Source organism: Rhopilema esculentum, chromosome 6 (assembly GCF_057945365.1).
Source record: "Rhopilema esculentum isolate cy_ngs chromosome 6, ASM5794536v1, whole genome shotgun sequence".
Taxonomy (NCBI): domain Eukaryota; kingdom Metazoa; phylum Cnidaria; class Scyphozoa; order Rhizostomeae; family Rhizostomatidae; genus Rhopilema; species Rhopilema esculentum.
Window position 1 is genome coordinate 1,339,039 of NC_142820.1, and position 14,815 is coordinate 1,353,853.

General features: G+C 36.1%; 1 protein-coding gene across 1 annotated transcript; it reads right to left on the bottom strand.

Moving 5' to 3' along the window:
- Positions 1 to 114: 114 nt before the first annotated feature.
- On the bottom strand, positions 115 to 9,068 carry LOC135685967 (solute carrier family 25 member 36-A). Its single transcript, XM_065202089.2, has 7 exons — positions 8,903 to 9,068; positions 7,582 to 7,645; positions 6,787 to 6,917; positions 5,807 to 5,884; positions 5,010 to 5,113; positions 2,547 to 2,613; positions 115 to 1,943 (listed from the first exon to the last, which is right to left on the bottom strand). The coding sequence occupies exons 1-7, from the start codon at positions 8,944 to 8,946 to the stop codon at positions 1,442 to 1,444; spliced, it is 990 nt and encodes a 329-aa protein (XP_065058161.2). The 5' UTR covers positions 8,947 to 9,068; the 3' UTR covers positions 115 to 1,441.
- Positions 9,069 to 14,815: the final 5,747 nt, after the last annotated feature.

Sequence of the window (14,815 nt, forward strand, 5' to 3'; positions counted from 1 at the left end):
CCTAACCCCATAGAAGGCACAGAACGACTTTTCCATGCTGAATGGAAACTTGTTATATTAATGTCAAAAAACAGTATGTAACAGGGAAGGAAAAAGGTTGTTGCAGAGAAAGGCTTCTTGTGGTCGATTTGGAATCTTATTACCATACATTCACAGTGGTTGAGCAGCAATCATACAACAATCAAACACCCCATTTCGGGCACAAACACGTACGAGCTACAAAAAATGCGTTTTACTACGATAACATCAGTTCGGACAGCCGTGAGTTGTTAGTTACAGAACTAAACTTAGACGCAACATATTCCATGTTCTTACTGAAGTTGTATTAAGCGCAAGATAACGAATACAACACAGAAAACGAGTTGAAAACGTCGAAAATCGGAGCCTGCTATTAACATCCTCTCTCTACTGACCAGGTCCCTCAAACCAATCCATTTCCTGGTCAAGTTTTCACTAGTGAAGGCAGCACCAGTGGAACATTCAAATATGAAGTTTCTCCAACAAGAATTTTTGGCTATTAGGGGTTTACTTGCAAAAATTTATCACGTGAAACAGTAGCATTTTTAAATTGAAGGACAGCTAAAAAAGCTACTGTAAGTATTGAAATAGTTTGAGCCAAGTTTAGATTAAAAACCCTACCAAGGACTCTTTTTACTTTGACTACCAAGGAGTCATATTTTGTCTAGTGTTACAAATACTGAAGTGAAATAACTTTACATATGAAATTAAAAAACTGTTGCACATCTTTAATTTTCAGGTGGGCGGTGTATTGCATAGATTTGAAACCTGATTCAAATACTTTAAGATCTACACAAATACAATCGAAGAAGAAAGAAACTAAGATCTACACAACAACTGAACATTAATGAGCAGTGACAATTCTCTTAAGGTAGTCCAACAATAAGACCTAATTGAAAAATACATGACCATGTCTTAGATCATTACCGCGAGCAAATGAAAATATTACCGGCAGTGACAAGGTTTTGGAAAGTAATAAGGGGTATTAATAAGGGAAAAGCACAAAAGAAAACACCAAAAGTTTAAACGGGAGAAGATTGTGGTACATTACCTTATATCGTTGGCATTTTAATTTATTTCTATATGAAGATATTCATGTGTTTTGCTTGCTTAATTCCAACAGGGAAACGTATCTAAACTTCAAAATCTAAAAGGTTTCGAAGAAAAAAGGGTTGTTACGGGGTCACCTGGAAAATAACCTAAGGACAACAGGGGATACTTTGTAACGATGCCATGGCAGGGTGAGAATCTGGCATACAAAAACAGTTCCACTACCAACTCAGTGTGGTGAATTTCAATTTAACACAATGGATAAAAATATACTTATCAATTTTCATAATATAAAGTATCATAATTGATGTTGTATTCCTATAAACACTACGACATGGCAGGTAAAATGCACCTTTGGCGAACCAGCATTGTGTTAAAGGCCATTTTCATCATCATCAGTACACAGAAGACTAATCATTGTTTCGTACGTCATGAACATTATTGAACTGTTTGGTACCTGTCTCACTAACTGTGTCCCTAGGCCAGCGTAAAGGCCCTTGCGACCCTCTTCGCGAAATATTAGAAACAGTGTCTGGAAAAACGATTTGTACTTTCTTTGGCCATTAACCTCTTCCTGTCTAAGGCGAGTCCGAACAACTTCGTGTGGATATGCGAGAATGGAAGCGATAGTCTTGGAAAAACCTGCTGCAATCATAAAGTCCGTAAATATATTCTGACTAACAAGTTTATTTCCTTCTAGTCCTGCATGATGATGGTAGATGCGCAGCTTTTTCTTCACATGCTCGTATATCACAAAATGGATTACCGTCTCTGAAATCCCGAAGTAAGACGCAGAAAGACCACGATAAAATCCTCTTAAGCCGTATTGCTTGTAAACATTAGAAATGCATCGCCACATATTCATCTTTTCATTTCTAAAAAGGAAGACAATACGGTATGGTGATCCCCTTCTAGATTAGCATTGTTAATGTTACAAAAGTGTTTGGTGCTTTCTAGCTGTTATAAGAGCAAAAGGAAATCTTTAGGCGCGCACTCATTTCTATTTTAAAAAAACTCCTTCGAAGAAACCTATGGTAAGAAATAAAAGAGCAAATCTGCACGAACACATTAATACACAAAACTGTTATGAAAAATTTGTTTAGAGAAAATAATGGCTTTGAAAAAGCAAATATTTCACAACATACTACTAAAAGCTATTTGCCAGTTCTGTACCGCAAAAAATTGTTTTCATTGTTAAATAAGAGTAATTAATACAAATTTCCAAGATTTGCTTTCGATTAAACAATTTTCGATTAAACGATTTTCGGTTAAAGTCGAATCCAATACCTTTACATCTGGTATTTTTGTAAAAATTCCTTAATTATTCTATAATTAATTATTTTATAATTGTTTTATAATTAATTATTTTATAACTATTCTATAATTAATTATTTTATAATTATTTATGGGTGACATCTATAACCAGATTCGCAATCAACTTCAGATTCGTACCAAACGGAGAATGAAAAATGTCTTACTTTGCATCAAGCTGGAGCCTTGTTTTAACAAACCATATGGGGGCAGTAAAAGTGTGAGTCACAAAACCTGGAAAACAAAAATAAAATTACCGGTCAAAACGTAGATAGAAATATATAGGAGAGAAATAAACTTAGCCGTTTAAGTCAAGCAGAAGCAGGCCTGAGTCCAATCTCTGTTTCTTAAAAATGGCGGGAAAGCCTTTTTCGCAAGCACAGGCTAACTTCTTCTTGAATAATTTTAGCCAAAGTTGCTTTTCAAAAAAACAAGACTGTCAAAGACCAATTCTCCGAGTGACATAATATCTTCTTCATTTGCCAGACATTGTTCTGAAGGCAAAATCTATCAGACTCCCGAACTACTGGGCAGGGGCGGTGCCATGTCGCCTGTGAACCTGTCATAAACCACAGGAACTTGTCGAGCATGCATTTCTACAAAATTGACAACCCCTCTCGAGGACTCAAATCGGTATCTTCGAAATTGAATAAAATACTTGAGAACAATGGTTCATTTCCCCGCCAAAAACCGGATAGATCAGATAAAGACATTCTTCTTTACTTACTTTATTTTTCAAATCGGATTTAACTTCTATGGTATTAAGTGTATATCCTTTTGAAGGATTGAATTTCTAAATCAAATAAGGTTAAAACCCATTGTATATGCTGTGCCGCGCAATTTCTATATGAAAGGTTTAAAACCAGACCAATCACATATTCGCAGCATTATCCTCGAAAGGGGCTTGACCAAACCGACACAAAATAACAATCAAACAATAAAGTTTTGAGGCTTGTCTTAGACAAGACTGCCCACTTACACAATATGCCCTATCAGATAAATGCAACTTTAGACATTATTTTGGTCAATTTCCTGGCAAGGTCATCTCGTTCGAGTTCCTTTACATGGGATTTTACATAATTTTTATTGTTAACGATACATTCGTCTTTAGTTTAAGTAATTTAGAATATCGATTGACAAAAATAAAAATAAAAAAAATAAAAATGCTAATTAAATATCTGGTTTTGTTAATGAAGTAATGAAGAATGAAAAACAAGCGTGGTTATAATAATATGTCTAGGGATTTATACTGACGTTGCTTATGTGATACAAAAATTATCAATATTCAAATGAAGGCATTGTAACGTATGGTAAAACTTAAAATTACTTGAACCATTCCATGGCATTCCCACAATGCAACAGCCTCAGGCTCCAAGCCATCTTTCTTAGACAATCATTAGCTTGCAGACAAGTAATTCAATGCCTGAAAGCAATACTATTTGTGAAGCATGCATAACAGTGACAAAAAGAACACCTTCTAGCATACACCCTACTTTGTAGTAGGCCAGGGAGTGTCTTTCAGCAAGACACACCATCCAAATTAAATAAACAGTGCAAAGCTCCTAGCCGGCAGCCTTTGCAAATTTGTGTTCTTCTAGCGCTGAAACATTCAACTGATAGATCTATACTTGTCACAATTGAATCTATAGTTGAAAATATGTGGAACAGTTTTGCAGCTGGAACCATTAATGGAAGACATTTCTCCAAATGAAATTTAGGTGTCACCACAGCAGGGTTCCTTTTTGAACCAGCATTTTAATTCCCTTCAATTATTTTTGCTATCTGATATAGAAATGTTTCAGGCAAATTTACTTGAAATTCCATTTTGTTTCAAATTGATTACATGATCTGTCTGTCTTTCTTGAGACAATTCCTGGGACTGGCTTACCTAAAAACTATTAGCCTATTCAAATGAAAATTTCTGGATGCCAATAATGATCTTGGAGTAAAGCAATTGCTACTTTGAGATTGTGTACCAAAGGTGAGTGGAAGGAAAATCCATAATTTCTAAATAATGCTTGAAACTTCCAACATTGCATCTTAGCTTTATGCTACTTCTCACATGAATGAGTTTAAGGGCTTAAAAACTTAGTGGTAGACTTGCTCAAAAATACCTCAAAAGAGCTATCAGAAAAAATTTGTGACATGATGTAATGCTGAGTAAAGTGACAATGCATTATTTTTACAGATATACACAGTACTAAACAACAGGTATTGCAACTGGACTTGAATCCACACAACAACACACACTGAACCTGGGCGACCAAAGATTTGCTAATTCCAGTCAACCAACTTGTTGACATCTATAACCTTTATGAGTCTGCTAACATCACCTTGCCACTGAAGAACTTTGAGACCAGAATCAAAATAACAATGGAAACTTAAAACAGAAATTTTTGCCTGAAAAGCAACATCTTGAGAAGTTGACAGAAATTTTCACTTTTTGACAATTCATTCCAAGAAATCAATCCAGAGTCCAAAAACCTTATACAAATAGATATCATTGTCACCCACTCAGCTGCAAAGCTGTCTTATGATATAGAAAAAGTTGCATAATTTATCTTAATGATATATAAATATTTGATAGGAAAAAATTACATAGAAAAAGTATTTGTTTCACAAAGACAAACCTGCAGCAGCTCCAGAGAAAATGTGTGTAAATTTGCTGTCAGGCCCAAGGTATCCTTTGGATAATGCCTTTTTTGTTTTTGCATACACTGCAAAATATACTGCCCTGAAAAAACATGGGATTATAATGTGAAGAATAGCTGCAATACAAACAAGAATTGTTTAAAAATCTAGCTACATAATCTTCCTGCTGTCCCAATAAGACTTGATTTAATTATCATTACTTAATGATAAACTTTTAAGTGTGGATTATGCAAAACAATTTAAATGTGAGTTTGCTTTCATTTGAATTTCACATAATGTGAAAAATGTTTACATACTTGAGTCTTTTATAATAAAATTAATGTTGATTAAAATAATCTTGTGGGTAGGAAAATCTCCTTCAGTTTGCAAGAGGCTTTCAGTCATTGTCTACCACAATTATTGGTTCTAGCTACGGCAGTTTAGATCATAAAAACCCAATGACAAAAAGCCAAATGGAAAATGACTTTGAATAAAAAAGCATGAGAAAGGCAACTGGAGTTAATAGAGACTTACACCTGTGCTGTTAATTTGACATTTTAGAACTGATTCAAATGTTAAAAAAAAACAAAAAATAAACAAAAAATTATACATTATGGGTAGACCTGTAGAGTCTGATATTACGCTCTCATGCAGCTGCTTTAATTTTGCGCACAGCTGCTTGAATTTCAAAGTTTCATTATATCTGTGTAACCCATATTTTGTGGTACAGATAAAAATGTAAGAATACTCAGTATACTTTGTGGTTGAGCTGAAGTCAGACAAAACAGCTTTTTACCTTGCAGGTGCAACACCAATCAGGTTTGGGCCAAGGCCTTTGTACAGGGAACGCATACCCTCTGTGTGAATCATGTGCCTTTGAAAAAGAATATTGTTTGTGAGAAAGATGCAGATGAATGCCTCAAAAATGATCAAAATTACTTCAGTACCTCTAATGAGAAAACATCAATACTGGTTTATTACATGAAGCTTTGCTTCTTTTATTGATTGCAGACCTTCGAAGGAGCAAAAAGCAGACGCTTGATTAACTAGGCACCTTCAACCATCAAATATCATCAAAAAGTAAATTTTGTTTTTCACATTTAGTTTTTAGACAGCATAAACATGCTAGGTGCTCGTTCAATTAAGCTCCTAGAACTTTCTAGGGGCATCTGGAGGCCCTTGATCCCGCACGAGCACCTCACCTTGGAAGGCTTGATTGACTGAAGTTTAGTGTCTGCTGGATAATAACTCAGTACCATGATGATCACTTAGGGACATTGAACTTAGGTGCAATCAACCGTTAACAGATAATGTTGGAATAGAAAATAATATTCACATGGAAACTGTATATTTTCCAGGCAAGTTTAAGGGTTCCATTGAACAAAATGAGTCTAAAGTTAAAACTACTACTATGTGTGGGTTGGTGTAATTGTAATCTATAATTGTAAATGTGTTGATATAGCTGTAACACAAAACACTAGATGAAGGAAAATACAAAAGTAAAACTAGAACCAATAGTACTTGTAGGTACTCGATTATCTGTATATAAATATAACTCATGTATCAAGCTAAATTTTAACACAGCTGTATTTAATACATGAATATTTGTTTGTATGCTTAATGATGTTCTCCAACATTGATTTTTGGGGCTGAGCGTGTTGGCCGCTCAAGCAGTTAGACATCTTCAAGGGACACTGAAATAATTCTCAGACATGCACAATTTTGATAAACTGGGTGATCTTGATGAGAAACTAGACATAAACAAGCATCTCTTACCTTAGGCATGCTAAAATACCAGATGGCCTTGACGTTATAACAGGAGCATGATAGGATGAATGCAAAGTTGCTACATTTGCACTCATAAGAGTTGAAGCAACCCTGACTGGTTGAAAAACTTGCGAGGATGCCTTTAAAACAAAACATACAGAAATTTGTGACACCACAATAAAATTATCATTAGCTAATCAAAGACATGAAGTTTATTAAAATAAAAAGCTTATTAAAAAACCACATGGATTACCTTTAACTGACAGGGAAAAGTACCAAGTTGCAACATAATTTAATATGGACAAATATATGAATATTTTCTAGTGAAACCCATCAAATCAGTACAAATCTTTGAATTGACATTATAATGCCAAAAGGACAAAACAGAAGCTAAAAGCACTGCCAGTCTGCTATCATAATTGCAGGGTAGCTAGTTAGCCAAAGGCTCCAACTGCTAGTCAGGCAGAGAAAAAACCTGTTATAATTAAACCCACTAGAGGAAGCCCTTTGATTTAATTGATATGCTGTAGAAAACAATCATAAGGGCATGTTCATGTTGCCACATAGTCTTTTTTATGAGACTGGAATATCAGAGCAAAGATCTCTTATCATAACTGTTATCATATTCAATAAACAAATCAAATGTTCTTTTCAGTTTTTGAAAATTTGTTTAAAAGAGGTAGATAATCATCCAGCTGATGTTTTTTTTATTTTCGACAAAATTGGTATCATATGCTGAAAACAACCTAATTGCTTCTTAAATGGACCAACTTGTATAAATCACTGGTCTAGAAGATATATTACCTGAAGCCTAGTTTTCACAACTTCTAGTGGACATGTTACAACTGCAGCAACAGTTCCTCCAGCTCTAAAATCAAAATAAAAAATTATTAACATTCAATTACCACTGATTTACCCTAATAGCCGACAAAAACAGTGGCAAAAGTCACAAAATACAGCACAAGTTCAGAACATTATTTGCAATTTTCTTCAATTTCTTTGCATTTTTAACACCAGTTCCTTAATTTTGTCAAATTGAATGTTGTCAAATTATTTTGGCTCAAATGTCCCATGTCCCATATATATTTGAATTTTGAGTCAAGTATCCATAAAGCTTGAGGTTCAGAAATTAACAGCACAAAAGTAAACACTTTATATTTGTGACAAAGATAGCTTTACAAAGAAACAAACTTTTCTTAGAATTCTTTATCCAGTTGGTATGAACCAACAATTTACACCTGAGGATGCTGCTACAAAGATTGGCAAGCTGTTGTTTTTTACATTGATTGTTGTTTACAGTTTGTTGTCTTTTTGGAAGCATTTCCTTTGTTTCATATCAGTAATAAGTGCTATTAGGTAATTCTTAAGTATAGTAACTGCTATGTCCCTTCCTGTCGCGTTTGCCGAACATTCTCATGAGCAAATTTTCAATTGTAGGCTTCGAAGATAGCCTGCACGGACCCCTTTTAATGTACGTGCAGTCCTGAAACGTGAAACGTTCCTTGTTTTTGGGCCGCAGGCGCAAACATTAGACTGAAGTAAAAGCATCTATAATATCCCTCCCCTTCACTGCTAATCGTTATTGTTTACAGAAGACCACACTTTGATACCAAAAACGAAAGTATATGGTTGATATAAATGTCACTAATTACCGTAAAAGGTAGCTAGAAACTTCGAATAAACTGTATTTGTAATGATACCTTCAAAAACTGCGTAAATTAGTCCACCGCAATAACTTAGGATAATATATAGAATGCAGTAATTATTTTAAACAGTTTATCATAATTGTTACACATTTGAGCTACTAATTTCTAGTATCGCTTTCCATCTGTGGAAGGGCTGGCATGATGAGCCTTGCCTTGCCCATCCGCGAGACAAATAGGCAAATAACATCAGTCCAGGCAAACAAGCTCGACACCATAAACCCCGGGTTAGATAATTCATCGGTAAATTACCGCTCAATAGTTTCGACTTTTACTCATTTAAGGCCAAATCATACGAGAAACCATGTACTGATATGATAAATGCGTTGTGTGAGGCATTAAATTTGAATTGGCCTATTTGTAAAGCCGTGCGCCACAACACGGCGGTAAGGAACCACGTTGATAAAATGCATTTGCCTTACCCTCCTGCAAACAGGTGGACAGAGACGGAGTTTCTACAATTCATCAAACTTCTTCGTCGCTGCCGTTTAACTTAAGTGACAGTCCAACAGAATGTTACAGCGTTTGGTAGTTTTAAATCAAATTCTTTGGCCGAAATCCATTAAGTCAAAGGTGAATACATTCAAAATGGCAGCCCTTGTAAGTGTAAAGGTTATTCAGAATATCACGTGCAACAACATTGTTTTGACCAATGGGGGTCGTTTCTTCTCATCTAATACTTGACATTGATTGGCTTATTTTTTATTCACGTGCAAGGGAAAGGTTTGAAGTATGATCAATATCCTGCAGGGGCTTGTAGTAAAAATACTATGAAACAGGAAAGTTTGAATTCATATCATAATGACGTGTAAATCAAAAATTTATCTATATGAATATCAGCCGGACGTCTTGCAATGGCTTGTCCAGCTGGATGTGCTGAATACAACAGCAAAGGGAATTGTTTTGTCCCAGAAACAACGCAAAATAGTATGTATTCAAATCCAGTTAGCTACACAATCACCGCCAAAATTATTTGGAATACCCAATATTTTGCGTTGTGCTTTTCTATTTTTCATTTGCTTTCCCGAATAATACTACTTCCGTCCCCCTTTCCCCCAAGACAATGTTTAAAGTAAAGAAAAATTTCGAACAAGCTACAAGAAAAAGCTTAATCCATAACCCCTTTCATTTTTCTATAGTAAATCAACATTATTCCTAGGAGGAAAAGGAAGTCTGAATTTGCATTTGAAAACCTACGTTAGTGTTCCAATTTAAGAATATAAACAAATCAAAACAAAAATGTCATTACATTTGAAAATGATAGACACATCGACCATTGTCTAGCATTGAAAATTTGAATATAGGTTCCAGAAGGCTTAAAGGACAAGTGACACGCTTTTGGCGCCAAATTTTTTTCTTCTTTTAACTTAAAGTAAAATGCTGTATGAGAGTGCTGTTAAAATATTTTTCCTTTCTGATTTCATTTTCCTACTTAAAAACCCTTTTCAAATTATTGCGGGAAATAAGTCACGTGACACCGTGACGTAGATTGTGATAATTTGCTATTGCTGCTACTGCTATATAGTGCAATATCAACGTTTACAACAGTTTCTAAACGAATTCAGTTCGTCTGGACCTGTCGCGTCGTGTTTCGCAAACTCTCTATTAATGACAGGAAAATTCCGAGTTATCACAATGTACGTCATAGGGTCACGTGATAAAAAGCAAAATCGCGCCCCCTGCGCCCCCTGATTAGAATTTTTTGTTCTAAACCAGGAAAAACTTACTTCTAAATGATGATCTATAAGTTAATGAAAAGAAAAGATAGGGTGAAAAGTGTGTCACTTGTCCTTTAAATAAGAAACAATAAGCATTGAAATTTCCTAAAGTTTTTAGAAACAGGTGTACTCAAAGTCGATCTTTGTTTCTTGTAAAAAAATATTGAGTATAGTTAACGCCTTTTGTAATTAACCTATTAGCTATGATTTGTTTTTGGCCTCAATGACCTTGAAATAGCCCCTCAAACAGATTTTAACTAGAAATTTAGTGCCTTGCTGTAGGTGTGGTACCCTGGGTACCAGAGCCGCAAAAATTAAAATTAAAAAATAATGAGACCTGCGGAGGCGAAGGAGAGAGAAGAGAGAAGAAGAAAAGCTTTTCTTCTTCTCTCTTCTCTCTCCTTCGCCTCCGCAGCTCTCATTATTTTTAATTTTAATTTTTGCGGCTCTGGTACCCAGGGTATAGGTGTGGCAGAGGTTGGCTCGAAACATATCTAACAGGGCCTCCGACGAAGGGGGGCCGGAGGGGCCATGACCCCCTCACTTTTTTGCAAAACAATAAAGCTTTTTTAAAAACTTTTGTTGTGATTGTTATATTTTCTCTTGGCCCCTCCACTTTCCAACCTGCGTCGGAGCCCATGTCTAAAGGATCGTTCCAGAAATTTTCTGACGAATGGGCTTGACCTTCCGGAAAACGACTGATCCACAAGGTAAAAATGATAGAAAGTTTATTCATTATCTGGATTCTTTTGTGAGATTTATTTGCATTCCTAACGCTCCAATATTCTTTGTGGCCTTATCAAAGGCAGTATTATAGGGAAATTTGCATAGGTTACTTATCCTTTAAACATTGTTTCCTCTAATAACGGCAAACAAAAATAATCTTTTTCATTAAGTATTGTACAGTAAGGGAACAAACTTGTTAACATGGGCTAAGGTACTCAGTGGCGCAACCAGGGTTGGAGGTTTGGATGGGCAAAGAGGAGTCCGACAGCGACCACGCCCTTAAGAATACATTTCAGAATACTTCTTACAGTCGTTGGCTTGCAGTCGTTTAAAACGTTTTAACTTTGTTTGAAAGATCAACCTCCCTCCTTGAGGTACTAATTTTATTAGGACCAACTTCCTGAGCTTTGGGGAGAGCCCCTGAATGGTCCATTATTAGGCAACACGGAGCAAAAGAGCTGGGGAGGGCTATAGCCCCTATAGATTTTGTCAAAACGTAAGGAATCTAGATTGAACCAGCATTCAAGCCCCTTTTTTCGGCTTTAATCCATTCCCAATTATTCTCAACGCTCCGCGGTTGCTGACTTGCCATTGAAAGTAGTCCGTCAATAGATTCTTGGCCAATTGCCTTTGTATGTTTGTTTCCCCTATAAAAAGTGCAAACTTGATTCTTCTCAACTTCTCTACTTGCGCATAGTACATAGCTTTGCCGAATTGATAGAGATGAATTTTTATACATTTCAGCAAGATAATGATTTTTCATTATCTCCTAGTTGTCTGCTAGGTTTTAGATCTTAGGATCTAGAGCTTATCCAAAGCCACACAATTTCCACCTAAAGTTTGAGGAAAAGTCAAAGTTTATTGAAAAACTCTGAACGCTGATCCTGGAGGTATTGGAAGCCCCTGTGGGCAGGACCGTCGAGAGGAGGAGCAATGCGAGCAATGAGGCAAATTGCCTCAGGTCCTTGAGGTCTAGGGGACCTCGTAAAAATGGTATTTTGGTATTTTATGCTGCAATTTTAAGAACATGCACTTTTTACAAATTCACACTTTCTACAATTACAGTTCCACAATTCTAATTTACAACTCCACAAAGTGAGTCAGATCCACGCTTATTTTAGGCCCTGAATCAAAAGGTTTCAATTCTTGTATTACTTGACCTCTCGGCTGCTTCTGATACTGTAGCTAAATCATCGTTTGCTCCTGAGAAGACATAATGAAGATAGAATATGCACTGTTAAATGGTTTGAGTCTTATCTAACTGATCGTCTGCAAAAGGTTAAAGTGAAATATGTTACTTCAAAAAAAGACCCTGTCGTACGGTGCTCCTCAAGGTTCAGTATTGGGACCATTGTTGTTTCTGGTCTATGCATTGCCTCCAGTAGATGTTATGCGAAAGAAAGGACTACAATTTCATCACACCTATGCTGATGATACTTAAATCCACATGTCATTTATACCAAATAATACAACATTCACCTCCATATCAAATATTGAAAAATGTATCAAAGAAATTGAAACATGGATTCTCATAAACAGGCGTAAGCTTAATGGAGACAAAGCTGAAATGTAGGTTACTGGTACTAAAGTACAATGCAAGAAACTCTCATCAAATATATCCATTGATGATGTTGGTGGCAGTCAGAATCTTGGTGTTGTTTTTGGTACCACTTTGACACTGAAATCACATGTGAACGCGTTGTGCAAATCAGCTAGATATCATTCACACATCTTTAGCCTTGCTCAGTGGCGTAACCAGGGCTGTAACTTTGGGGGGGGGGTTTGGGGCATAGCCCCAGAATTTTTTGGACCACGCCCTTTAGACAATCGCAATAAGGGGAAACGCCCTTTTTGCAAAATTTCTCCCCATAATTTAATTCATGTTAGCTACAGTAAATAGCAAAGTATTTTACAATTGTTATTGACACAAGCATACAGTATACTACACCCCCCGAAATGAGTTTTACATCGTTTTTGGACAAATCTCGAGGATCATATTTTAGAAAAGTGGGGGGTCCGGACCCCCCTATTCCCCCCTTGGGTACGCCACTGGCCTTGCTCAAAGATACCTTACCAAGAAAGTTGCAGAGAAAGCACCTTTTTCATGTCAAGGCTTGACTATAAAAAATTTTCTGTTATTTAGGTTACCTTCATGTAAATTACGAAAGCTACAGAAGTTCCATAACGCTGCTGCAAGAATGTTAACGGGTGGTCGCAGACGTTGTCACATCACACCAGTACTGAAGAGACTTCATTGGTTACCGATTACAAGCAGGATACAATACTCATGTTAACCTAGAGTGTTTAAAAGCTTTAGTTCCGAAATATCTTTGAAGGCCTCTCCTGGGATTTGATCTACTGGTGATGAACTATTATTAGTAGGAAAGATCAAATTTGTTATGGCTGGTGATCGTGCTTTCTTAAATTTTCCCCTTTTTCTCTTTGAACAGAGTCCCCTACTCAGTTAGGGCATGTAATACTTTAAAAACTTTTAAATCTCGTTTGGAGACACATTTATTTTAACGGCATTTTTTTAGTAAATTGTTTCAACTTTGATGTCAGTGAATTAAAACATTATTTAAGTGTTTTTATTCCAGCAAGCATTTAGAAGACACATAGAAGACTGACAAAAAGGCTTTAAAGCAGGAGAAGCACACTGCAACAGACCTAATCCTTGCAAAATTAAAAGCCTTTGGTCCTTTGTTGTCAATGCCACGTCTTTTAATTAAGCTTGTACAAAATTGTCTCACAGACGGAAAACAAACAGTAAATCTATTTGGTTTTTTATGCATGGGTTCCCTAAATCAAAGATTATTTCAGGGCTCAGTTCTTTCATAAACGACATTTTCTTTACAATCAGTGTGAGGTCTTTATGTGACTTGAGTTTATTTAGGTGCTTATACTTTAAGTAGGCAAAAACAGATACTTTGACACATTCAATTCATATATAATAACGATGAATGTAAGTAAATTGTACCAGGAAAAATTTTTTTAAATAAATAACGACGTTTCAAGCATAGCCCTAAATCAAGATAACGATACCCACTTGATAACGGGCTATGCTCGAAACGTCTCTATTAATTCAAAAAAAAATTTCTTGGTACAATTTACTTACATTCATCGTTATTATAGCATTATATTGTACCGCTCGCAATCTAGTATATTTATGGAATCTTTCAGTTCATATATGACTGTTATCAATCTTATGTCTAAATGATTTTGATTATCAATCCTCAGAGTACAAACGTCAGAATCAGGGTCGAAATATCAAGCTGGAAAATGTGTAACCATTTTTGGATCGAAAAAGCCAATAAGAAAACGTGTGCCTATAGAAAAATTACAATTGAAATCCACAAAAGTTTTAAAGAATGGCTCGAATCCTGTGTATTTGAAGGATTTGGATCCAGAGTATTCCAAAGTATGCAAGTCTTGACATTTGCACAAAAACAATACTTAAATTCATAAAGTCTGAACAACAAATTATGGCATCAAATTACAAAGCTTTTTAGCAGGGATGTAATGGCTAAGGACAGGGGACAGGCAGGGCCCGCGCCACAAATTAGAAAGTGGGGGCCAAGTCAGCAAATTTAGGGGGCCAAGACTTCTTTCCCCTTTTACTGCAGCTTTAAAACTATTTGCTTCGCAAAAGCGGGGGGCATGGCCACCCCAGCCCTCCGGTGGTGTGGACACTGACGGTGTGGACCCTGATACAGCCCCCTAGAAAACCATATTTTTCAGAAAATTTATGAAATGCCGCTAGTTTATCGGAAAAACATAGGCGCTGCGCCCTCCCCCCTCCAAAAAGATCAATTTCCAGTGCGACCCTGCTTCTTAGGATAATTCTTAGGATAAGCCATTTGCAAAGTGTTTCGTTACAAAAAATGCTTCTTG